Here is a 23,339-nt window from a genome sequence, read left to right on the forward strand (position 1 = left end):
ATTAGCCTAAGATAGCCAGCAAGCTCCAAGTCCCATGGAAACACTCACCAGGCAGCCAGCCAGTCCTGATGTCTTAGCCCTGTTCTGTCAAGAGATTTGACTGTGTGGAGGTGGGGACATGGCCACCTGTGCAGTCAGCCCTTTTCTGCTGTGATGAAGCATCTGAACGGTCTTCCTCTTGAGTTCCTGGCAGGTTATCTCTACGCCCTTGGACCATCTCACATGACAGGGCTGTCTTTGTTGCCCAGCACGGGCCTTCATGGCTTATGAATATAAGGGGACTTGTGGCATGTCCCCAGGGTGACTCAGGATGGGGCAGCCACTCCAGAAGCACAAGAATGTGTTTAGAAACTTGGACCTTTAGGTCATAAGATATCATTTAACCTTCAAGAAAGTAAGCTTCCTGGACATTGCTTTCAACCACATGGCCAGGGACTCAGTTAATTGTGCTCTTGGTAATGAGCCCCTGACCAAAACTCTAAATTCCAGACCCCGGTGAAGCTTTCTGGTTGGAGACACAGCAGCAGGTTGGTCGGGTGAAGCACGGTGATTCCACAGGGAGGACATCACAGCAGTCAGCAGTTGCCCTACCCCTGCCCTGGAGCACCTTCCTTTGGCTCATCCTGATTTGCTCCCAATAAGAAAAATATCACTGGTTGGGCATGGTGGCACACAGCTGTAATGCCTCAGGAAGCAGAGGGAACCCTGTCTCTGAGTTTGAGGCCAGCCTGGTCTACAGAGCAAGTTCCAGGACAGCCTGGTTTACACAGAGAAACCCTGTCACCAAAAGCAAAACTAAGAGAAAAATATAATCACAGGTATAGTGACTTCCTGGTTTCTAGGAATTTATGGAGTCTGAGGGGGACTATGGGAACCTTCACATTTATACACAGTTGATCAGATCTGCGGCGGAGTGAGGACCCCCTAAGTTTATGCCTGTCCTCTTCATAAAGGAAGGACTGTTCCCCAACCCCGTGTGTGGACTCTGCATGTCTCCAGGTGGCTGGCACCAGAATTAAATAAATCGCAGTTGGTGTTAGTGTGTGATTCGGGGATCACGAACCTCTAGGCGACTGTTTAGAAAAAGGGAGGACAGAAGGTCAGGTGATGAGGAAGTTTTCATTCCTGGGTGACCACAGGGTCACTTTCGTACTAAAGAATCCTTGTGCCAGTCTCAGCGAACTCCTTTAATTCAAGCACTAGAGAGGCAGAGGCAAGTAGACCTCTGTGAGTTCGAGGCCAGCCTGGTCTATGTAGTAAGTTCCAGAACAGCCAAGGTTATACAGAGAGACCCTGTCTCAAAAACAACAAACTAACAAGAAACCAAACAAACAGAAGAATTGTGCTGTGTTAATTAGTGGGTTTGAGATGATGGGACCATTTCCTGGGGAACTGACTCCCTGACACATGAGGCAAAGGACACCGACAAGAAACCAGCAGGGGCTGGAGAGACACTCTGTGTTTAAGAACACACACTGCTCTTCCAGGGGATTGGAGTTTGGTTCCCAGCACCCACACCTGGCAGTTCACACCAGACTGTAACTCCAGCTCCAAGTGATCCAACACCCTCTCTGACTCCTTGGTGCACACCCATATGCACTCTCACCCTCCCTCCCTCCCTCCCTCCCTCCCTCCCTCTCTCTCTTCCTCTCTCTTCTTTCTTTTTCTTTTTTTGTTTTTTTGAGACATGGTTTCTCTGCGTAGCCTTGGCTGTCCTAGACTCACTTTGTAGACCAGGCTGGCCTTGAACTCACAGCGATCCGCCTGCCTCTGCCTCCAGAGTGCTGGGATAAAAAGCTCAAAAGGCTTTTTAAAGTAGGACATGGGATGTAGGTTAGTTTGTAGAGGGTTTGCCCCAGCATGAGTGAAGTCCTGGCACCCCATAAACAGGGCATGGTGGCACCCACCTCTAACCCCAGCACTTGGGAGGTGGAGGCAGGAGGATTTCAAATTCAAAGTCAGCCTGAAGGTCATTCTCAGCCACGTAACAAGTTGGAGGCTACCTTGGGCTACATGAGATCCTATCTCAGAAACTAACCGAGGAACTGGCGAGATGGCTTGGTGAGTGTCACTGTGCAGGCCAGGCTGACTTGTGACTCTCAAGCCCCCTTCCTCCCCGACTTGAGTATGGGATTATAGGCATGCACCACCCCTCCCAAAGGAACTGCTCACCTTCTGTTGAGCAAAGAACAGGCCTTGGAGCAGCAGCCTTTGAACGCCTTCCCAGCGGAATTGCTGATACCTTGGACTAGAGAACTGCCAACTGCTGAGGTAATTAGGAGCTTGCTATCAGATATTAGTTGAAATTTCCCCTAAAACTAAAGGCCATGAGATATTGTTGACACATGAAAGACTATGGTACCCTGGATCAATGTTGAAATCATGCTCTCGGAGAGAGGGCTGTGCCCTCTGGACACTCCGAATGAACCCACAGTTTGTGTACATGTAGCATGCTGTTTTGGTTGAAAGGAAAAAGAAATCAGCTCCATGGGCTGGATTAAGACTCTGCCAATGAGTGTGGGTTTCAGCGACTCTTGAGTAGGGGCTAATGGCCTGGCGCATATGGTCAGGGAGAAAGATAATGGAAAAATTAATGAAATTACCCTTAAAGGTTTGAGGATCTAGCTCAGTTGGTAGACTGCAGTTGATCCCTGTCACTGCATACGTGGGGCGGCATGGTCCGTTCCTGTAATCGAAGCACTCTGGAATGATCTGGAATGATCGGGAGTTCAAGGTCATCCCTGGCTCCATATCTAGTTCATGGCCTCTCCAGGGTGAGACCCTGAATGAGGAAAGAGGAGGATGGGAAAGACAGTTGAGACCCTTGTCGTGTTACAGCAGGCAATAGTGAGAGACGAGGATGTGGAAAGGCTTGCACCCCTTCACACGTGTGCTAGCATTCACGGAGCTCTACTGACCGCTAGTGCAGGCCTCTGCTTTTCTGGGTGGCTTAGAAAGCAGGTGTGGGAGGACGCTGGGCTCGGCTAGCCACTTCTTCCTGTGGGGGAAGGGAACAGTACAGCTGTTGTTTTCCTGTCATCTGAGCTTGCTCTCTCTTACCTGATGCCATGGCCCCAGTAGCAGGATTGCGGCTACAAGTGCCAGAAGCCAGGGTGGCCCCCAAGCAAGGGAAGGAAGCTGTGTCTATCAGCAAGACTTCCCGTGCAGCGCAGTCTGTAACAAGGTGCTCCAAACTACAAGCTGCCCGGAGGCCCCTCCCATTTACAACTGGCACCTGAGTGATGGTGGCTTTATTACACTGTGCCCCCTTAAACGTGTGGAGCCTGATTAGTGTCAGAACTGAAATGCCTACATCACAGATATTCTAGCCTTGACCAAGATGATGATGATGATTGTTATTATTATTTTTTTTTAGGTTTTTTGAGACAGGGTTTCTCTGTGTAACAGCCCTGGCTGTCCTAGTCTTGCTTTGTAGACCAGGTTGGCCTTGAACTCACAGAGATCCATCTGCCTCTGCCTCCCGAGTGCTGGAATTAAAGGCGTGTGCCATAACCCCATCCTTCCATTCCCCCCATTCCCCCAGAGCATGCTCTTGCTTGATCTCCCAATGTATTTGATCATCAGTACCAGTGTCATGAAATGAGTTACTTACACTAGGTAGTTAAGCTTACCCATGATGCCACAGCACTGTTCAGTCTGCGAAGATTATAGAGAAGTGTTCTGTGCCTCATCTTTTTACCAAGTAAGGTGTGCAGATATCACTACTTGGTGTCGGGAGGGGCTCTGATCATTTTCTGGATCCCAGGTAGGTTGGGAACAAAGTCAAACACCCTTTCAGGTGGTGGTGGCTCACGCCTTTAATCCCATCAGGCAGATGCAGGCGGATCGTTGTGAGTTCAAGGCCAGCCTGCTCTACAAGGCTAGTCCGGGACAGCCAAGGCTAATACAGAGAGACCCTGTCTTGAAAAACCAAAAAGGAAAAAGAAAAGGTCAATCACCCTGTCTCAGTTCAAAAGCTTGGGCCAAAATTGGTCTCCATGGTACATTATGTTACAGAGGCCAGGGCTTCCAAAAGGGCAGGCACACACGGTACTGGGGAAGGGCACCTATCTATCCTTCCTAGTGTCCCAAAGAGTGTGTCTTCTGACCTTTGGAGCAAGGGAGGTCAGGGTGCATTGGTGCGTGTTGTAAGCCTCCAGGGGATATGGTAGAAGGCTGTGAGCTTGTCCCTTGAGCCCTGGCAGCTGGGGTGGAGATGTAACCCTTAACGACTTTGGCCTCGATGTGCATTAAATAATCAGGAAGCCCTGCTGGGGCAGTACACTGCCCATCCCCAGGGCTGGAACCTGCCATATCCAGCAGCATTCATGGACTTGGCCTGGATCCTCCTCTTCCCTCTCCCAACCTTTGCTCCCATCCCTGCTTGCTCTAATTAATCAAATCTTTGCATCTGAACGCTTCTCATGTAAAGTAATTCCCAGCTGAGCTCCGTGGCATGTGTTTGTAAACCTCAGCACCCAGGGGGCTCCGGCAAAAGGATCAGAGACCAGCCTGGGCTACACACAGTAACAAGGGAGCTCAACGGAACAAAACAAAAGGCAGGTGGGTCTTTGTGAGTTCAAGGCCAGCCTAGTTTACTTAGTGAGACCCTACCTCAAAAATAAACCAGTAGTGGTACACACCTTTGATCCTAGCACTGGGGAGGCAGAGGCAGTGGGATCTTTGTGATTTCAAGGCCAGCCTGTTCTATAGAGTGAGTTCCAGGATAGTCAAGGCTACACAGAGAAACCCTGTCTTGAAGAAACAATATATACATACATACATACACACATACAAGCAAGCAAGCAAAATAACACAGAACTACAGAGGTGGCTTATCAGCTTAAGAGCACGTCCAGAGAACTTGGGTTCAGTTCCCAACATGTCCATTTGATGTGATGTCATTTGGCCCACTGGTGGCCTCTGGGGACTGTATCTCCCCTACCCCCATTAAAAAGTGTATGGGCAACCAGGCATGGTGGCACACACATTTAATCCCAGGACTTGGGAGGCAGAGGCAGGCATTGCTGTGAGTTCGAGGCCAGCCTGGTCTACAAAGTGAAGCCAGGACAGCCAAGGCTACACAGAGAAAGCCTGTCTCAAAAAAGCAAAGAAAAAGTGTAAGGGCATTTGATCCTCAAGTACATTTGTACACCAGTTGTATGCCTGGTGCTCATGGGGGCCAGAAGAAGCATCAGATCCCCCAAAACTGGAGTCACAGACAGTTGTGAGCAGTCTTGTGACCACTGCAGATCAAACCTAGATCCTCTGGAAGAGCAGCAAATGCTCTTATTTGCCTAGCCATTTCTCTAACTCTTGTTTTATTCTTTTGAAGGAAATGAGGCCAGTGGTCTTGTTTGTTTGTTTCTTGTATTTGAAGTGCCCTTAATGACATCCTTGGCCTGACATTCTTTACCTAGTCTTTTTGTTTGGTTGGTTTTTGAGATAGGGTCTCATTATGTAGCCCTGGTTGTTCTGGAACTGATATGTAGACCAGGCTGGCCTCTAACTCACAGAGATCTACCTGCCTCTGGGATGCTGGGATTAAGGGCATGTTCTACCTCACTCGGCTTGGGAAAGACTTATTAAGGCATTTCTACCGACAGGCTTAGAGGTGCATGGCTTTAATCCCATCACTCCAGAGGCAGGGGCAGGTGGACCTCTGTGAGCTAGAGGCCAGCCTGGTCTACATACTGAGTTCCAGGACAGTGATCCTGACATCACCATCCTCCCCCTCCTCCAACAACTAGTGTCCGTCCCCAGCCCTCTCTTCTAATTCTAACTCTTCTCCTCCTCTTCTTCCTCTTCCTCTCCTCCTTCTTTTTCTTTTTCTTTTTCTTTTTTTAAAGATTTATTTATTATGTATACAATGTTCTGCCTGCATGTACACCTGCACACCAGAAGAGGGCACCAGATCTCATTATAGATGGTTGTGAGCCACCATGTGGTTGCTGGGAATCGAACTCAGGACCTCTGTCTGAGCCATCTCTCCAGCCTTCTAGCCCTCTCTTCTGACCACTGCCGCCCCAACTGTCTCTGCAGCCAGATCTATTGCCATGGGGAGCTCCTGCACCAAGTTCAGATGACCAAGCTCTTCCAAGACGACAAGCAGTTTGTGGATATGTCACTGGCCACATCTCCAGGTAAAGCCACCATGGCTTCTGAACCTCCACCCAGGCAGGAGAGGGGGCAGCATAGGCTTCCGTGATCAGGGGTGTCTTGGCGTACCCACTGACCCCTTGATGTCCCTTGCTCTCCAGATGAAGTGCTGCAGAGCTTCAGCAAGCTGGCCATGGCGCACAACCACAGCATCCCCAGGCAGCAGCTTCAGGAGTTTGTCCAGTGGCACTTCCAGCCCGTGGGGCAGGAGCTGCAGCCCTGGACCCCTGAGGACTGGAAGGACAGGTACCATTCTGGAGAGAAGGCAGGAGAGGGTCCTCACTTAGGCCTGCCTCCATGAACTCTGTGGGGCCATCTCTTCTAGGCCCCAGTTCCTGCAGAAGATCTCAGATGCCAAGCTGCGTGTCTGGGCGGAAGAGCTACACCAGATCTGGAAAAAACTGGGAAAGAAGGTAGCAGTGGCCTGGGTCTGCTTCATGGCCCAGCTGACTGTTCTGGGGATGGGACAGAGCCACGCCTGTTGGGGCCCACAGTGCCTGAGAGCACATATATTCCCTAAGAACACAGCCCACACTCCTGAGCTCTAAGCAGGAGCCTTCTAGAACGTACTTCTGACTTTAGAAAGGAACATCTGCTTCTAAAGCCTGGCATCCACTCACACAAACCAAGCCAGTCCTGCCACCGGCGGCCTGTCCTCTACCTCTCTCCCTATGCCAGCCTCACTCCCAAGAACAGTCATCTTGCCTGCAAGTGGCCAGCCTGTGTCCCTGCCTAATGGTTTGCCCTAAGGCTGCCCAGGGCCAACTAGTCCACTAGGTACATACCTGGTCCCCGCTCTGCTGCTTGCTCAAAATGATTGAGGCGGGCTGTGCTCCCCCCCCCCCCCCCCCCGGTCAAACACAGAACTGGCAGGAGTGGACCAAGGAAGGATCTGATGGGTCCCACGCCAGGCGTCACTGCTCCCAGTCTCCTCAACTGCCCCTGGGGACAGGCATGGGTTTCATCACTCTGGAAGGGGGACTGGGAGAAGGTGCTCTGCCTTCTGAGTTTGTCTTCAAGGGGCAGCACAGGGGTGTTGGAGTACGGGAGACCTCAACTAGCATTGCCTCATCCACTGAGCCTCAATCTGGGTCACAACAATGGATAGTGCCAGTGGCCACCTACCTGATGCCTTGCCGAGTGACCTGGGCTTCAGCATACCATCAAGTTGAGCCAGGACCCCAGAGGCTGGCATGTGGAGAGTGAGGACCCTAAGGCTCCCAGCATCTGGCCTTGACCACACAGCAAAACAGAAGGACCAACAGAAGCAACCTCTACAGTCAGGGATGCTAGGCCCTCTGCCCCCACCCCCACCCCTCTGCAGCCTCCAACCTCAAGGCTGGTGCTAGGCTCCCTGTGCCTTCTTTCCTGATTGCAGATGAAACCAGAAGTCCTCAGCCACCCAGAGAGGTTCTCCCTGATCTACTCAGAGCACCCCTTCATTGTGCCTGGAGGACGTTTTGTCGAATTCTACTACTGGTGGGTGCCCACGTCTGAGAGGCTAGAGCCTCATGGAGGCTGGCAGTGATGCGGGGGGGGGGGGGGGGAAGGGGACAGGGGGGACAGAGGGGGCGGAGCCAGGGTCAGCGCTCTCCAGCGTGGGAGTGCAGGGCAGAGGGTGAGAACTGGGTGACTGGGTGACATGCCTGTGCCCTGCTCCCTCCCCAGGGACTCCTACTGGGTGATAGAAGGACTGCTTCTCTCTGAGATGGCCTCAACGGTGAAGGGCATGCTGCAGAACTTTCTAGATCTGGTGAAGACGTAAGAAGGGAATCTTAGGCAGGGAGCTGGGCTTGCCTTGGCCTAGCTCTTGAGCCAAGGCGGGTATCTAAGCAGAGTCCCTCTCGGCAGCTTTGGACATATCCCCAATGGTGGGCGTGTGTATTACCTGCAGCGGAGCCAGCCCCCACTCCTGACCCTCATGATGGATCGATACGTGGCTCACACCAAGGATGTCACCTTCCTTCAGTGGGTACCGTCATGCTGGCCGGAGACTCCCCAGTGCCAAGGGCGGTGGCTATGTACCTGGGCTGAGGTGTTGCTTGCTTGCCCCACCCCAGGGAGAACATTGAGACCCTAGCCTTGGAACTGGGCTTCTGGGCTGTGAACAGGACCGTCTCCGTGAGCTCAGGGGGACAAAGCTATATATTGAATCGCTACTATGTTCCTTATGGAGGACCCAGGTGAGAAACCGGCCTGCCCTCAGTTCCTTGTCTGCTCAGTCTGACGTGAACATCTGTGTGTGTGTGTGTGTGTGTGTTTGTGTGTGTGCCTGCATGCACATGTGTGACTTAGCTTATCAAATGTGGACTCTGCGAGCCATAGGCCCCCTTGTGCTGTGTGTGTCAGGGTGACAGGGTGGCTGAGTCAAGATGACCTAGCTTTCTGGTTGAGCAGAGGGGCTTAGCACCTGCTGATGTCAGGCTTTGCCCTTCTCTTTGCTAGGCCAGAATCCTACAGCAAAGATGCAGAATTGGCAGACACCGTACCAGAAGGTGAGCGGAGGCAGGAGGAAGGACGGACTGAGCGTCCGCCCATGTCCAGCTCTGATCAGTGGCTGCTCGCTCCTGTAGTTACTTCTGCCCTGGGGGCTGCTGTTCTGTCCTCACAGGGGACCAGGAGGCGCTGTGGGCTGAGCTCAAGGCTGGGGCTGAGTCTGGCTGGGATTTCTCTTCACGCTGGCTTGTCGGAGGCTCAAAGCCTGAGTCGCTTAGCAGCATCCGAACCAGCAAAATGGTACCCGTGGATCTGAATGCTTTCCTGTGCCAGGCAGAGGAACTGCTGAGTAACTTCTTCTCCAGAGTAGGTGAGCACCCAATGAAAGGAGACCTCCAGTATGGGCTCCTGTATCAGCCTTGGCCATAGACTCTCCAGTCAGTAAGCCTTAAGGCGGCATCGAGAGAATGCTGCCCCTTTTGTTCCTTGAAGACCTCAAGGGCCTGTGAGGAGACACTCTGGTGCATGCATGAGATATCTCTTCGTTGCCCAAAGCTCTCCTCAGCCCCTCAGAGTGAGAGTCCTCAGAATGATGGGCCTGGCAGACAGACCACCATGTCCCCGGGGCCTGGGCAGGGCCATTAGTTGAAGGATCCATGAGTCCCAGTGAGCACTGGGGAATCATGGTCCTTGGACCTTAGAATTCTTAGCCTGTGTGGGCACCATATATGGAAGAGGGCGATGTAAAGACGCCTAAAGCCAGGGACCCAAGGGTGGTGCCCAGTGCTCTGCCTGGGGAGACTAAAGGCAATGCCACACAGGGAATGACACCGAGGCCACCAAGTACAGGAACTTACGGGCCCAGCGCTTGGCCGCCATGGAGGCCATCCTGTGGGACGAACAGAAGGGTGCCTGGTTCGACTACGACTTGGAAAAGGGGAAGAAGAACCTGGAATTTTATCCCTCCAACCTCACCCCACTCTGGGCTGGCTGCTTCTCAGACCCCAGTGTTGCTGACAAGGCTCTCAAGTACTTGGAGGTGAGGGGACAGGGGGCAGGCCTGGCATCCTGGAGACAGGACCCTCCCTGCCTGAGGGCAGCGCCTGTCCTAGTCTGCAAGTCTCGCTGAGGCCACTGGGAGCAGCTGTGAGACAAGGCCAAGAAGGGTCTGGAGGGGCAGCCCTGCCTTTCCTGAGAGCCCAGTGTCCTTGGCTCCTGCCTCAGCCACATCAATGTCTGGAACCTTCTAGGACAACAAGATCTTGACCTACCAGCATGGGATCCCGACCTCTCTTCGAAACACAGGCCAGCAGTGGGACTTCCCCAATGCCTGGGCCCCCCTGCAGGACCTGGTCATCAGAGGTAGGAAAGTGGGCAGCTGATAACACCCATGCTACTTGTCTAGTAGGCCCACCCTCCTCTCCTCCGCTCCAACTCCAAGCCCTGGATTAAGAACCTGTTGGTCATCAGCAGGGTGTGGTGGCGCATGCCTGTAATCCCAGCACTCAGAGAGGCTCATCTGGGCCTCCACCTGCTTCCTGCCTTAGGCAGAATAAGGCTGAAGCTGCTAGTGGTTCTGCCCAGGATGGCGTCTCTGAATACTCAAACATTATCTGGGGTGGGGGTCTAGGTTTGGCCAAGTCAGCTTCTCCCCGGACTCAGGAGGTGGCTTTCCAGCTGGCCCAGAATTGGATCAAAACCAACTTCAAAGTCTACTCTGAAAAGTCAGCCATGTATGAGAAGGTGAGCTGGCTGGCCTGTCTCATTCTGTGGCTGTGCGGCCCCTAGTGGCCGTTCTTGGACACTGCAGGGGCCTGAGCAGCAGCCTGGTACATTCTTCTGTTCCTTCAGTGGCTATTGCCCTATAGCTAGGGTGGTCAGCATAGGGACAGTACCCGCCTATTAACCCATGCGTTTGTCCCTAGTATGACATCACAAATGGTGGACATCCAGGTGGAGGAGGGGAGTATGAAGTTCAGGTGAGCAAGTAGGGTGAGCTGACTGTCCCCCACAACATAAACACCCCCTCTAGGCTTGAGATGCCCAGGAGGTGGGCCTATGGGTGAGATTCTGAATAGCAAAACCCAAAACCTTGGGAAGAGGGGATCCCCAAAACAGGGCTTGGGGGGCCTCTGAAAGCTGGCCCCAGCATCCTGGCTTCTCTCCAGGAAGGATTTGGCTGGACCAATGGACTGGCCCTGATGATCCTGGACCGCTATGGTGACCGGCTGACTTCAGGGACCCAGTTAGCTTCCCCGGGACCCTACTGCCTAGTAGCTGCCCTTCTTCTCAGCCTTCTGCTACAGTGACCACAAGGCCTCATTGCCTGCCGCGCTGCCTCCTCTGGCTCCAGCCCTCCCTTTTCCCACTCTGCCCCCGCCCCGGCTGTCCCGCTTGGAGTATGTGGAGACAAGACCTGATTCAGGAGGTCGAGACTGGGACTGGATTCCTTCCTGGAACTTGCACTAGGGGAGAGTGTCTACACTTGGGGAAACTGAATCCTGATGTCTGAAGCACCCCCACTGGGTTCCACATACAACCTGCACGTACACACACGTACATAGTCAAAATGCTTTTACTGTTCTGCTGAAATGCTTACAAATACTGCAAAACACCCAGCCAGGCCCAGCAACCAAAGGCCCAGTGCTGGGGAGGGCCGGGAAGGTGGCTTAGTGTTAAGGCGCAAAGGCTGAGGCCAGCCAGCTGGAGACTTGATCCTCGGCTCTCCTTCCCCATCACCCTTGGGAAACTGAAGGGAGGGGAGGGTACCAGAGCTCAGGGCCTCTGCTTCTTCCCACCCCACTGACGATGACTCAGGCTTCTTTCTGGGCGCTCTGAGCTACCCTCCTCCTTTGTTGGGAACTAGTCCTGTCAGAACGGGAAGACAACCCTCTTAGCTTCCTCTCCCCTCAGGGCTGCTGTTCCTCTGGTCTTGGATTCCCCGGACATCTTCCCTTCTGGCTCTAAGCAAGGCACAGTGGAAGGGAGAGGGCTGGACTGGGGGGACTGGAGAGACACGGCGGCAGGGAGGTGGTCAGTCTCCTCCCACCGTGTGGTGACGTGCCCCCAGGCCTGGGTTGGAGAGATGATGGCACGTACCCTCGTGTGGCCCACAGCTGAAGCCGTGGGCAGAGAGCCACAGAGTGGCCATGGCAATTAGTGTGTAACCATGGTGATGAAGCAGTCACCATAGTAACTACGATGATGGGTTTGCAGCGCGATGGTGGGGGCTGGACCTCAAGGATGACACTTGAGGTCTCTGGTCCTTGAGCAAAGTAGTGTAAAGTATGGAGGCGGAGGATGGGAAACAACAGGAAGGGGAAGTGCAGGCCTGAGCTGCTCCCCAGCTCCACACATGGCTCTGCTCAGTAACCCCCAGGCCCCTGAAGAAGGGTGAGATGAAAAGGGGATCTTTGGCAGATTCTGGTACCATAATTTGTCTTTTATAAAGAGAAAAAACTGGGGTGAGTGGGTGCCAGGGCAGGGCTGAGAGGCCAGCTCTCTGCAACACCTCTTTAGCCTGCCACACCCAGGAGGGAACCCTGCACTTCTGGGCTCCCAGGAGGCAACAGGCCTCTTTCCCTTTTCCTTTCCTTTCCTCTCTGCTGGCTCTTCAGGGACCGGAGCCCAATTCTCAAGCACCAAACTCCTTACAGAACAATTTGTCTTCTTGCACGAAAGCCCCGGGGTATCTACTACAGCCTGACTCTTCGTGGCCCAATGCCCCGTGTGCCACTGACTCCAAGGATAAGCAGAGTGCCCAGTGGCAGGGCACGGGGTCCTGGGGCTGACCTGGGGACCCAGGAGGTGCACAGCAATTAGTTCATGAACTGAGTGTAGCCCTCAGCTCCCGTGACAATGACATCCATCCAGATGCGCATGGCCTCTGCAGATGGGGCCACCATGTAGTACAGCCGGTCATGGGTCTTCACGCAGAAGGTGAGGGCCGGATTCGGACTCTGCAAGGCAAGACAGGAAGTGCTAAGGTGAGACTCTATGCCTAGAACATTCTGTCTACTTGCCTACTTTGCTTTCCTCTTCCAAGTCCCCAGGAAGGCCTGATTGTAAGGCGGAGTCTCCAACAGGCCAAAGCCCCGCCCCCAAGGGGCCACAGTTTGCATTCTAACACACGGCAGAACTAGGCTTTTTTTTGGGGGGGGGGATTTCGAGACAGGGTTTCTCTGTGTGTAGCCTTGGCTGTCCTGGACTCACTTTGTAGACCAGGCTGGCCTCTGCCTCTCGAGTGCTGGAATTAAACAGTACTAGGCTTATAACCCTTGCAACCACCATAGCAGCATACAAGAGAATCTGTCATAAGGGTTGTCCCAGGGAGAATCAGATTCTCCTGTAAGCCAAAAAGAGGAAGGAAAAGGTGGTAAGTAGGATGCTGGCCCAGACCCCAGAGGAGCAAGTGTCAGGGTGAGGGGGATGAGGGGATCTGAGGGCTGACCAGAGAGGGTGACTTACATAAGGCTGGCTGCCTGGCTCAGCCTCTTAATCAAGTCTCCAACTCCAATCTAGTGCCTGCCCTTCCCCCACCTGCCCCTCAGTTCCCCTGTCTGTACTGTCTGTGTCCCCAGGGTTTAAACCAGCTGTCCTGGCCAGAGGGGAAGGCAACAAGTGAGCTTCAACCCACAGGAGCTCCTTGCTTCCTCCTCTCTCTGGCCTGGAGCAAGTTACAGGGATGGAGGAGGAGGAGGGGGGTCAGGGGTCAGGGGCCATAGGGCGGAGGAGCTGTTAATATGAGCAGTTCTGGTTACTGGCATGTGGGGTGGGGGGTACCTCAGTCACCATAGTGAAGTGGAAAAACCTTTTCTGGGAGCGAGAGAGGAAGAAAGGGAGAGAGAACTGGTGAAGAGAGGAGAGTGAAGTGGACCCTCAGCCGAGCCCCATTGCGACACCCGTTCCTGGTGGCTGTCCCTGCAGCCACGCTCTGGGACCTGGCTGCCTCACCTTGGCTGCGCTGCGCAGGTGGTCATAGTACACTTCCTCGATGGCCTGGAAGTAGATGACCCCCTTCAGCTTCGTCTCATGTTTGTCTGCAAAGGAAGCAGGGCTAGGCTGAGTGGGACAGAGCAGGGGGTGCCCTGAACCTGAGCTCGCTTCTTCATCTGGGGCATGGGTTACAGTCCTGGCCTCTAAGACTCCAAGACGGAGTCTAAAAGGGAAGCCTACAGACAGGGATAATGCCAATCAGAGCTCTGTCGGGATGCGATCTGCCGTTAAGACAAAATTACACAACTGGCAAGAAATGTTAAGGATATGACAGGTGGGAGGACATGGGTGAAACTTATGGACAACTGGACCACATCAATCAAAAACAGGGCACCTGAGCTGAGGCAGAATGGTTTTGAGCTCCAGATCAGCGTAAATGAAGTCATACTTATATATAAAATAATTACATTTTTAATACAAATACAAATAATAAATAACTTAGAGGAAAGGCTTTGATCTCAGCACTCAGGAGGCAGAGGCAGGTGGAACTCTGTGAGTTTGAAGCCAGCCTGGTCGACCTAGTAAGTTCTAGGCTAGGACAGAGGTACATAATTGAGACCCTGTGTCAATAAACAAGCCAACAACACAAAGTTAATTTATCTGACTTAATAACAGACTTACAATGGTCACAAAAAGTTAGAGCATATCATGTGTATTACATAGCTACTGTTCTATGAGGATACAGTGTGTGTATGCATGTGTGTGAGGGTGTGCACTTAAGAGGCCAGAGGGATGATGTCATTTTCTACCATATTCCCTTGAGACAGGGTCTCTCAATGAACCTGGAGCTGGGTTGGCAGCCAGCGAACCCCAGCAAACCTCTGTCTCGATCTGTCACAGCGCTGGGGTGACAGCTAGGCACAGGGCATAGAGTACAAGGATTTGCACTCAGGTTGAGCTCTTCCCCACTAAGCCGTCTCTGCAGCCCCAAGAAACACCTGATACAGGTGTGGGAATAAATCTATAAAATGCACCAAGTGTAAGTATGCACATGTACATGTATCTGAAACACACCTTATGAGGCAAATGAGACTAGATTAGCTGCTATCGGGAATAAGAACGCTGTTCAGCCGGGCGTGGTAGTGCGCACCTGCAATCCCAGCACTCGGGAGGCAGAGGCAGGTGGATCGATGTGAGTTCAAGGCCAGCCTGGTCTACAAAGTGAGTCCAGGACAGCCAAGGCTAACACAGAGAAACCCTGTCTTGAAAAACAAGAACGCTGTTCATCTGAATATGTGCTCACCTACAACCCAGCATCTGAGAAACACAGGCAGGGGGGTAAGGAGTTCAAGGCCAACATGGGCTACATGAAAAGAAAAGAAAACAAAAAGACAGAAGCACTCGTATTACCCGTACTCTGAGGAAACACAGCTCTCACAGTAAACTTTTCACGTTTTGATTTTTGAACCACATAGACATTTATCTCATGGTATTAAAGAAGGAAGGCTGGAGGAGTTCAGCTCAGTTGGCAGCATGCCAGCCCAGCACACGCAGGGCCCTGGGTACAAACCTACCGTCACGCAACCCTGGCCTGGTGAGTGGGGGCGGGGAGATGGGTGGCTCAGCGATAAAGAGCACCCACGTCAGCTTACAAACCACCTGTAACGCTGGGGTCTCTGGCCTCCGCAGGCACCTGCACATGTGTGCATATACCCACATACCCGCACACATGCCTGTATGTGTACCTTAAAATTATATTTTACTTAAAAAAAAAAAAAAAAGGAAAAGCAATGTGCTTCACACCTGTAATCTCAGAATTTGGGAGGTAGAAGCAAGAAGATCAGAAATTCAAGGGTTATCATTAACAACATAGCAAATTCAAGGCCAAACCTGGGCTATGTGGGAGTCTGTCTCGAACAAGGAAAACAAAAAGCAAACAACCGAATGAGGCAGCCACAGAGCTAGGGATGCACACAGCTCAGTGGCAGAACATTTCCCTCGAAAGCACAAAGCTGTAGGCTTGATTCTCCAAGCAGAGGAAGAGGAAGCTACGGAGGACTGACATACGCAGAGCCCCAGTGGGCGGGCGACTAAAGGCATTCAGTTCACTCACTGTGAGTGACGTGTCGGGTACATGCACCATTCAGCATTCAAGGTTGGGGTGGCTGCAGGGAGGAGGGTGAATTGTCACAGAACTGGTGACCACTTGGTATGGAAGAAAGGGGACAGCTGATGACAAACACCAACCAGATGGTACAAGTGACACCCGCAGCCACCAGCCTGAGTCCACGGAGAGGGTGATGCCAATCGCTGAACTTGCAAGCGGCAGCTATTACTAAGCTCTTCCCGTGGTCCCCTCCCCACATCCCAGGTTATTTCAGGCCCAGTTCCCAGCCCTGCCTCTCATCTGCCGCGATGCTTAGGAGGAGCTTTGAGAGCTTCAATTTTCCAGTGCACGGTTCCTTTCTGGGAGAACCAGCTGCCTCTGTGTCTTGGCACAGACTGGTGCCAACACATCCCTTCAGCTTGTCTCACAACCTCCTCCACACACCGAGCTCTGTGGAGTCAGTTGAGCTTCTCACTGTGCCCTTGGCAGCCGCCCCCTTCACATTCTAGCACCATCTCTTCCCGTCCATATGCGTGGCAAACGCCTAAGCAACCTTCGAGACCCGCCGTGGACCGCTACAACACACAATCATCAGTCCTCAGCACGGAACCCACAAACGCTGAATCTGAGCCTTTGTTACCAACACCTGTATCTTCCTCCAACAGCGATGGCTACGTGCCAGGCACAGAGGAGGTGCTCAGTCACTGCAGAGTGACCGAATCCTAGGTGTCTAGAAAGAAATCACAAATCTGCTAGGAAGCTACCACATGGTGAGAAGATTCAGGCACACAGCCTAGTCGCTTGGCCAGCGTGGCTCAGAGCTCAGGAGTACCCTACCACATCTGAGGGTGTTAAGAGTGTGGAAGGCGAGAGCACATGCAGAGTCCAGCTGAGTCTGGCACAGAACGTGGCATCTGTCACTACCGCATAACGCTCTGGGCTGATGTCACACAGCAGACAAGGATGGCTGCCGGAGCGCAGAGGAGGGTGGGAATCACTCCAGGAAGGTGGAAGCCCTGAAGGGTTTACCCAGGTTAATCTCTGAAGTGATTTCCTGTAGGAAGGAGGAGGGTGCTGGGCCAGCAGGCAAGCCACACCCAGGTCTTGGTGTACCCCCACACCCATCTCAGTGGCTCCTCCTGACATGAGAAACCTGGCCACCCTCCAGTCCGGCCGTGCCCCACCCCCTTCCTCTATCCCTGGAAATAGTAACAGGTTCCTGCCCACACTGTCCCGCCCACCTGCCCTTGGTCTTGTGCAATCTGGCTTCTGCCTCCCTGCGTGGTGGAAAACCTCCTCTCTACAGATCTCAGTCCTGGAGTCAAATGGCCTTTGGGCCACATCATTCTTGGCCTTCGGGCAATATCTATCACTGCTGGTGACACCTTGGGCTTATAAATGTCTGTTCCCTTGGCCCGCTTTCTCTTCTGTTTCCGCTGTCCGCCTAAATGTGGTCTCCTTTTGTTTCACGGACATGAAGCGAGATCACATTTGCCAAGTGCCAGCACAGCACCTGGCACGAAGTCAGAGCCAGCTTCCTGCTTCCTGCCCTTCTGCTTCTGCTGGCCTCTCTCCCTGCATCTCCCCTCTACTCCGCCTCATCCTTGCTGGAGCTTTGAGACCTTGGGCAGAGGCTTTCTGAGCCCCATTTTCCTTATGCAAAAATAGGTGTAAATACAGAGCTTTTGGCATGAATTCCACAAGTGCTTGATGAACAGGACCTGAAGTGGCTCTGACTATTACTCAAAGGCCTCACAGCCTAACCTTTCTCCTTGGACATAGCTGGATGCACCTCATCCTAAACGTGTCTGAAGCGGAGCTCTACTTCCCAGCTGACAAGGTCCTTTTACAGTCCTAGCCTAGCTCCAGCCAGGCCTCTGTCTTTCCACATGCAGGGTCACAGTGATTGGGGAAGGCTTCTCAAGTGGGTAAAAATTAAGAGGGGTAGGGGATGCTGGGTTGGTGGTGGCGCACACCTTTAATCCCAGCACTCGGGAGGCTGAGGCAGGCGGATCGCTGTGAGTCTGAGGCCAGCCTGCTCTACAAAGTGAGTCCAGGACAGCCAAGGCTACACAAAAAAAAACCCTGTCTCAAAAAAAAAAAAAAAAAAAAAAAAAAAAAAAAAAAGAGGAGCAGGCAAGCCACTGGGTCTGGGCATTCCCCTTTCCCAGCTCTTGGTAGGACTTCCTCCCCTGGCTCTGCAGGTGGCGGGGCTGAGTAACTGGTAGACATGTGTGGTACATGTTACTTCCCAGCTGAGGCACTTAAGGTCAAGGAGAAGCCCCTCAAACCTCTCTCGTCTCTCGGCCGATATGGCCAGCTATGTCCCAGAAAGATGTACTGTAAAGCAAAGCCAACCAGGCTGCGATGCACAGCGATGTGGTGCACAGGACTGCTGATCATTGCTCAGTCTAGCCTTTGCTGACTAGAAGGCCGCATGGCTCCTCATGCTCCAAGCGGGAAAGCCCAAAGGTGTTCCGTGGATGGGAACCCATGCCAGAGATGGGGTGAGGAAGAGAGAGAGCAGGGAGAATAAGGCTCCTGGTCCCTGGACTATCCCAAGAGTCCTTGAAACTGTCTAAGCGATTACCTCGAAGTCTCTGAGGGAGACCAAGGGGGCAGTTCGCAGCCCAAATACTGCACCCTGTCAGCAAACTCAAGCATTGCATTTACTTTTAACTCTCTGCTTAGTAGCTCCCTTCCTGACCGTCTGTGCCAAGGGAGAAAGCATGGCCACTTGGCTGTCACCAGAGCCTAAAACAGGAATTGGAGTTTATCAGATGCCCAGCAACACTACAGAGCAAATGAGTAAATGATAGAACGAACGAACGAACAAATGAATGATTGAACGAATGTGACCCAGGTACGCTCTACATTTTCAGAGGCGGGAAGCCAAAGCCCATCAGAGCTTCTGGCCCTCTACTTGGAAACCCTGGCCTAACCTCCAGCAGACCAGCTAACTCAGCTGTTGGAGCCCAGGGGGTCCCCGCCCTGACTGGCCCAAGGGGAACTCACCCACATAATAGGAAAGGGTGCGCTTCAGCCGATCAAAGACAAACCAACGCTTCTTCCACGATTTAATCTTGCCGCCCATCTTGATCAGGTACCCACGGCAGACCTGATGGGGAGCAGCAGTGAGGACGTAGCCAAATATGGAGCCCCTGAGGCTGTCTCTCCAAACCTCTCCTTTACTGTGTGTCATCCCCCAGGCAGCACACAAGGTGCTAGGACAGTGCTGCCGATGTTGGGACACACTGGGGCCACATTCCAAGGGGCCTCCCCCCAAAGAGGTGCTTCCAACTACGAGCGCCACCCCCACCCCCAAGCCGTGTGGGTGTGGTACCTTGCTGCTAAGCACCACATGCAGGCAGGTGTCCACCCCGTGGCCTGATGACTCTATATGGGTCTTCAAGTCAAAGTCCTCCTTCCGGTTGGGCAGATAGCGTGTCAGAGGTCGCGCCTGGGGAGAAGGGGCACAGACAGCAGAGTTATTTCTGGTTTTCCCCTCATTCCCTTGTTCTTGTTCCTCTGCCTCAGTCCTAACCCTGACACAACCTCACACCAAGCCCTCTTGACTCCTGCAGGTGTCACCGGCTTCACAGCACCTGGGACCACAGTGGAGACCTAGCACGCTAGTGCAGACTTATCTAAACCCGGGCAAGACACTGATCAGCTCCCTGCCTCTGTTCTCCCACATATGACCAAGACGTGCAGCCATTGCTGTCTTCTTGCCCTCCTCTCCCTCCTGACAGAATGAACAAGAGGCCAGTTGTGAGCATGTCCTGGAAAAAACACGGCATGTGGGAGGTCTGCCCTCTAGGGGTGGGATACAATTCGGCAGATGAGCACCTCCCCACAGTCTCAAGGCCCTGGGTTCCATCCTCACGATCAAAAGACAGAGCTGGCAAGATGGCCCAGTGGGTACAGGAGCCTGCTGCCAAGCCGGGTGACCCGAGTTTGATTCCTGGGACCCTCATGGTAGGAGACAATCTCACAAATTGTTCACTCCCCACAAACATACACTAAATATATAATTAAAAGAGGTAAGAGAAGTAGGGGAGCCCCCCTCCCCTTTGTTTGTTTGTTTTTCAAGACAGGATTTCTCTGTGTAGCCCTGGCTGTCCTGGGCTTGCTTTGTAGACCCACAGAGATCCATCAGCCTCAGGCTCCTGAGTGCTGGGATTACAGAGGTGCGCCATCTCATCCAGCTAGGGACCCCCCCCCCCCTGGAATCTCTCTCTCTCTCTGGAGAGAAGGCTCAGAGGTTAAGAGCACCATCTGCTCTTCCAAAGGTCCTGAGTTCAGATCCTAGCAACCACATGGTGGCTCACAACCATCTGTAATGTGATCTGATGCCCTCTTCTGGCCTACAGTTGTACATGCAGGTAGAACATTGTATACATAATAATAAGTCAGTAGATCTTTTAAAAAAATTTTTTTAAAAAAAGATAAATAAATAAATGAGTAAGACAGAGATCTGCTCAGCGACTCTGTCTGGGTTATATTCTTCTAATTTCCTTATATTTAACACAAAGACTACAAATTAGACAAACACTAATTTGTCTACCCTGTCTCTGTTACTAAGGAGAACTGTCCACCAACTGGAGTATTTTTCTACTCTTGCTTTTCCAGAACAACTTTGAAATGTCAACTAACCTTACAATGTCACAGATTACTTAAACACAAAGTGTACAAGTTGCAAAGAGATGCAAAGATGGCTTGGCCCCGCTGCTCCCTCTCCTACCAGGCTCTAGCCTCAAAGACGGAGGCTGGGGAAGAGAGTCTGAGGGGCTCAGGGGATGGGAACAGAAAGGGAACGAGGCTTCTGATAAAGATCAGACCTCAGGAGCTCCTGATGGGTTTTCCTTTTCCTTCCTTAATTTGCTTTAATGTTTTTGTATACACACCTGCTGTGTATAGGTGATTCACACAGTGCATGCCCACAAAGGCCAGAAGGGGGCAGTAGATCCCCTACACCTAGACTTAACAGCTGGTACTGAGCCACTGTGTCCTTTGTTGAGAACCAAAGCTGGCTCCTCTGCGAGACTAGTAAAGGCACCTAACAACTGAGCCATTTCTCCAGCTCTACTGGTGGTTTCTTTCCTTTTTGGTTTTTTTGGGACAGAGTTTCTCTGTGTAGCCTTGGCTGGCCTGAACTCCCTTTGTAGATCAGGCTGGTCACGAACTCAATGTGATCCACCTGCCTCTGCCTCTCGAGTGCTGGGATTAAAGGCGTGCGCCGCCACATCTGGCTCTTCTCTTTCTTTTTAATTGCGGGGTTGTTTTTGTTTGTTTGTTTGTTTGTTTGAGACAAGGTTTCACTGTGTGTGTCTCTCTCCACATATTTTTTTAAAAGATTTATTTATTATGTAAACAGTATGCATCAGATCACATTATAGATGGTTGTGAGCCACCATGTGGTTGCCGGGAATTGAACTCATGACCTCTGGAAGAGCAGACAGTGCTCTTAACCGCTGAGCCATCTCTCCAGCCCTCTCCATATATTTTGTAGTATTTGTCTAGATGCGTTTTTCTTCAGACTCTTACCTGACTCCGAAGATATATAGGTGGCCTGCCACAGCTTCAAATCCCACCCACCCCAATAAACACCCCTACACCCCCACCCACCAAACCCTGTGGGCCTGTTTTTTTGGCCAAGGAGTCCCAGGTAGAGTTCTGTCTGTGCTCAGTCCCCAGCAATGTTTCCTGGAGGAGAGGCTTGACAGCCCAGCAGAGGGGCCTGGGTCATTCCTTCCGCCAGCCGCTGCCTGATCTCCCACCCACTTACCTGGGAGAACTGTTTCTCCCGAAGCTTGACTTCCTTCTCCACCAGCTGCTGCCTCCGGGCACTCTCACTCTGCAGCCGCCGCTCCACTTGCTCCCGCCTGCGCCGTTCCTCCTCCAGGGCCTGCCTCCGGAGCTCCATCTCCCGCTCCTGTCCACGAAGCCAGCAGTCAGTGCCCTCAAGCCTGGCCGGAGCTGCAGAGGCACCGACCCTGGGCAATGGCCTGGCTGAGTAAGCAAGTCCTCCAAGGCCTCCCTCTCCGGAGTTGTGTCTCTTCTCTGTGGGCTGCAACCTCACAAAACCCCTTATGCTTCTGAAGCCTGAGCTACCTCATCAGACAAATGGACTTCAGCTGGGCGTGGTGGCGTGGAGGCAGGTGGATCGCTGTGAGTTCGAAGCCAGCCTGGTCTACAAAGCAAGTCTAGGACAGTCAAGAATAAATAGAAAAACCCTGTCTTGGAAAACAAAAAAAGGAAAGAAAAAAAAAAAGAAAAAGAAAAAAGGGCTTCAGCATGTCTGCTTCTGGGAGTGGGGTAAAAATTCAAAGATGTCTGATATAACATCAGATTCTAGCACAAAAAAAGCAGGCAATCAATCGCTGTGCGGTGGTGGCGCACGCCTTTAACCCCAGCACTCGGGAGGCAGAGGCAAGTGGATAGCTGTGAGTTCGAGGCCAGCCTGGTCTACAAAGTGAGTTCAGGACAGCCAAGGCTACACAGAGAAACCTGTCTCGAAAAACAAAACAAAACAAACAAACAAACAAAAAGCAGGCAATGAAGTGGGTCTTGTTATGACTTTCTTTTATGAGACAGGGTCTCATGTAACTTCGGTTGGCCTAGAACTCTCTGTGTAGACCAGGTCTACCCACCTCTGCCCTCCAAGTGTTGGGATTAAAGGTGTGCACCACCACACCTGGTTATAACTTTTTTAAAAATTGTATTTTTGTTTATGTGTGTGTGTGTGTGTGTGTATGTGTGTGTGTGTGTGTGTGTGTGCGCGCGCGCCATATATATCCACCAAGGCTAGAAGAGGGTCCTGGGCGCCCTGAGATAGCAGCAAGCCCTTTTAATTGTGGAACCCTCTCTCCAGCCCCAGGCACTTAGAACATTATCTGAATTCCTAGAGCATGCAATATTTAGCCATTGTTCTTGACAGCTGGTACATGCAGTCCTTTCCTAATCACTGATGTAATAAAGCTCCTTAAGACTCCACATGAAGCCAGGCATGGTGGCGCACGCCTTTAATCCCAGCACTCGGGAGGCAGAGGCAGGTGGATCGCTGTGAGTTCAAGGCCAGCCTGGTCTACAAAGCAAGTCCAGGACAGCCAAGGCTACACAACTCTGTCTTGAAAAACTGGAGGGGAAAAAAAAGGGACGGGGGCGGGAGGGCTGGAGAGATGGCTCAGAGGTTAACAGCACTGTCTACTCTTCCAAAGGTCCTGAGTTCAATTCCCAGCAACCACATGGTGGCTCACAATCATCCATAATGAGATCTGGCATCCTCTTCTGGCATGTAGGCACACATGGGGGCAGAATATTGTATAAATAATAAATAAATAAAATCTTAAAAAATTAAAAAAAAAAAAAAGACCCCACATGTAAGATTTATTGTTGAATTTCACACTTAGCGGGTCCCCCATCCATAGGGAGATTTCCTCTGTTTGTTTTAGGCCGTGTGGTCCCTGGGGTCTACTTACTATTTCTCAATCAAGTGACTGACAGGGAAGGGGATGGAGAGATGGCTCGAGAGGTTAAGAGCACTGGCTGCTCTTCTGAAAGGTCCTGAGTTCAATTCCTGGGAACCATGTGGTGGCTCACTACCATCTATAATGAGATCTGATGCCCTCTTCTGGCATGCAAGTGTACATGTAATGTAGGCAAAAACACTGTATACCTAAATAAATAAATCTTAAAAAAAA

At 52.1% G+C, this 23,339-nt stretch overlaps 2 protein-coding genes across 33 annotated transcripts in view; one reads left to right on the forward strand and one right to left on the reverse strand.

Annotated features, from left to right (window-relative positions):
• The first annotated feature begins 5,846 nt into the window (after positions 1-5,846).
• On the forward strand, positions 5,847-11,016 carry TREH (trehalase). Its single transcript, XM_084784296.1, has 14 exons — positions 5,847-6,142; positions 6,260-6,404; positions 6,484-6,571; positions 7,537-7,637; positions 7,827-7,919; positions 8,010-8,126; positions 8,219-8,341; positions 8,604-8,653; positions 8,770-8,964; positions 9,416-9,633; positions 9,845-9,956; positions 10,225-10,337; positions 10,520-10,573; positions 10,763-11,016. Exons 1-14 carry the CDS (start codon positions 5,926-5,928, stop codon positions 10,901-10,903), a joined length of 1,767 nt encoding a protein of 588 aa, XP_084640422.1. The 5' UTR covers positions 5,847-5,925; the 3' UTR covers positions 10,904-11,016.
• A 137-nt stretch (positions 11,017-11,153) lies between these two features.
• Positions 11,154-23,339, reverse strand: part of PHLDB1 (pleckstrin homology like domain family B member 1) — a 51,410-nt gene continuing 39,224 nt past the window's right edge. For 23 of the 32 annotated variants that reach the window (XM_084784248.1, XM_084784247.1, XM_084784246.1 and 20 more), the window contains 5 exons: positions 21,425-21,571; positions 18,980-19,096; positions 18,652-18,754; positions 13,548-13,633; positions 11,154-12,553 (listed from right to left, as the gene is read on the reverse strand). In XM_084784248.1, coding sequence (XP_084640374.1) covers positions 12,413-12,553; positions 13,548-13,633; positions 18,652-18,754; positions 18,980-19,096; positions 21,425-21,571 — 594 coding nt within the window. In that variant the 3' untranslated portion in view covers positions 11,154-12,412. Of the gene's footprint in view, positions 12,554-13,376; positions 13,410-13,547; positions 13,634-18,651; positions 18,755-18,979; positions 19,097-21,424; positions 21,572-23,339 lie in introns of all 32 variants that reach the window. The other 9 variants (XM_084784241.1, XM_084784238.1, XM_084784237.1 and 6 more) reach the window with 1 other exon arrangement.

This window comes from Acomys minous (assembly GCF_964271855.1).
Source record: "Acomys minous genome assembly, chromosome: 5".
Lineage (NCBI taxonomy): Eukaryota > Metazoa > Chordata > Mammalia > Rodentia > Muridae > Acomys > Acomys minous.

What these genes read in the sequence shown, in the direction of transcription:
- TREH (XM_084784296.1), top strand. Translation starts at nt 5,926, where the DNA reads ATGGTTGTGAGCCACCATGTGGTTGCTGGGAATCGAACTCAGGACCTC. An exon ending in CCTGAGGACTGGAAGGACAG is followed by an intron (nt 6,405 to 6,483) that starts GTACCATTCTGG and finishes CATCTCTTCTAG; the next exon opens with GCCCCAGTTCCTGCAGAAGA. An exon ending in AGGCTCTCAAGTACTTGGAG is followed by an intron (nt 9,634 to 9,844) that starts GTGAGGGGACAG and finishes GGAACCTTCTAG; the next exon opens with GACAACAAGATCTTGACCTA.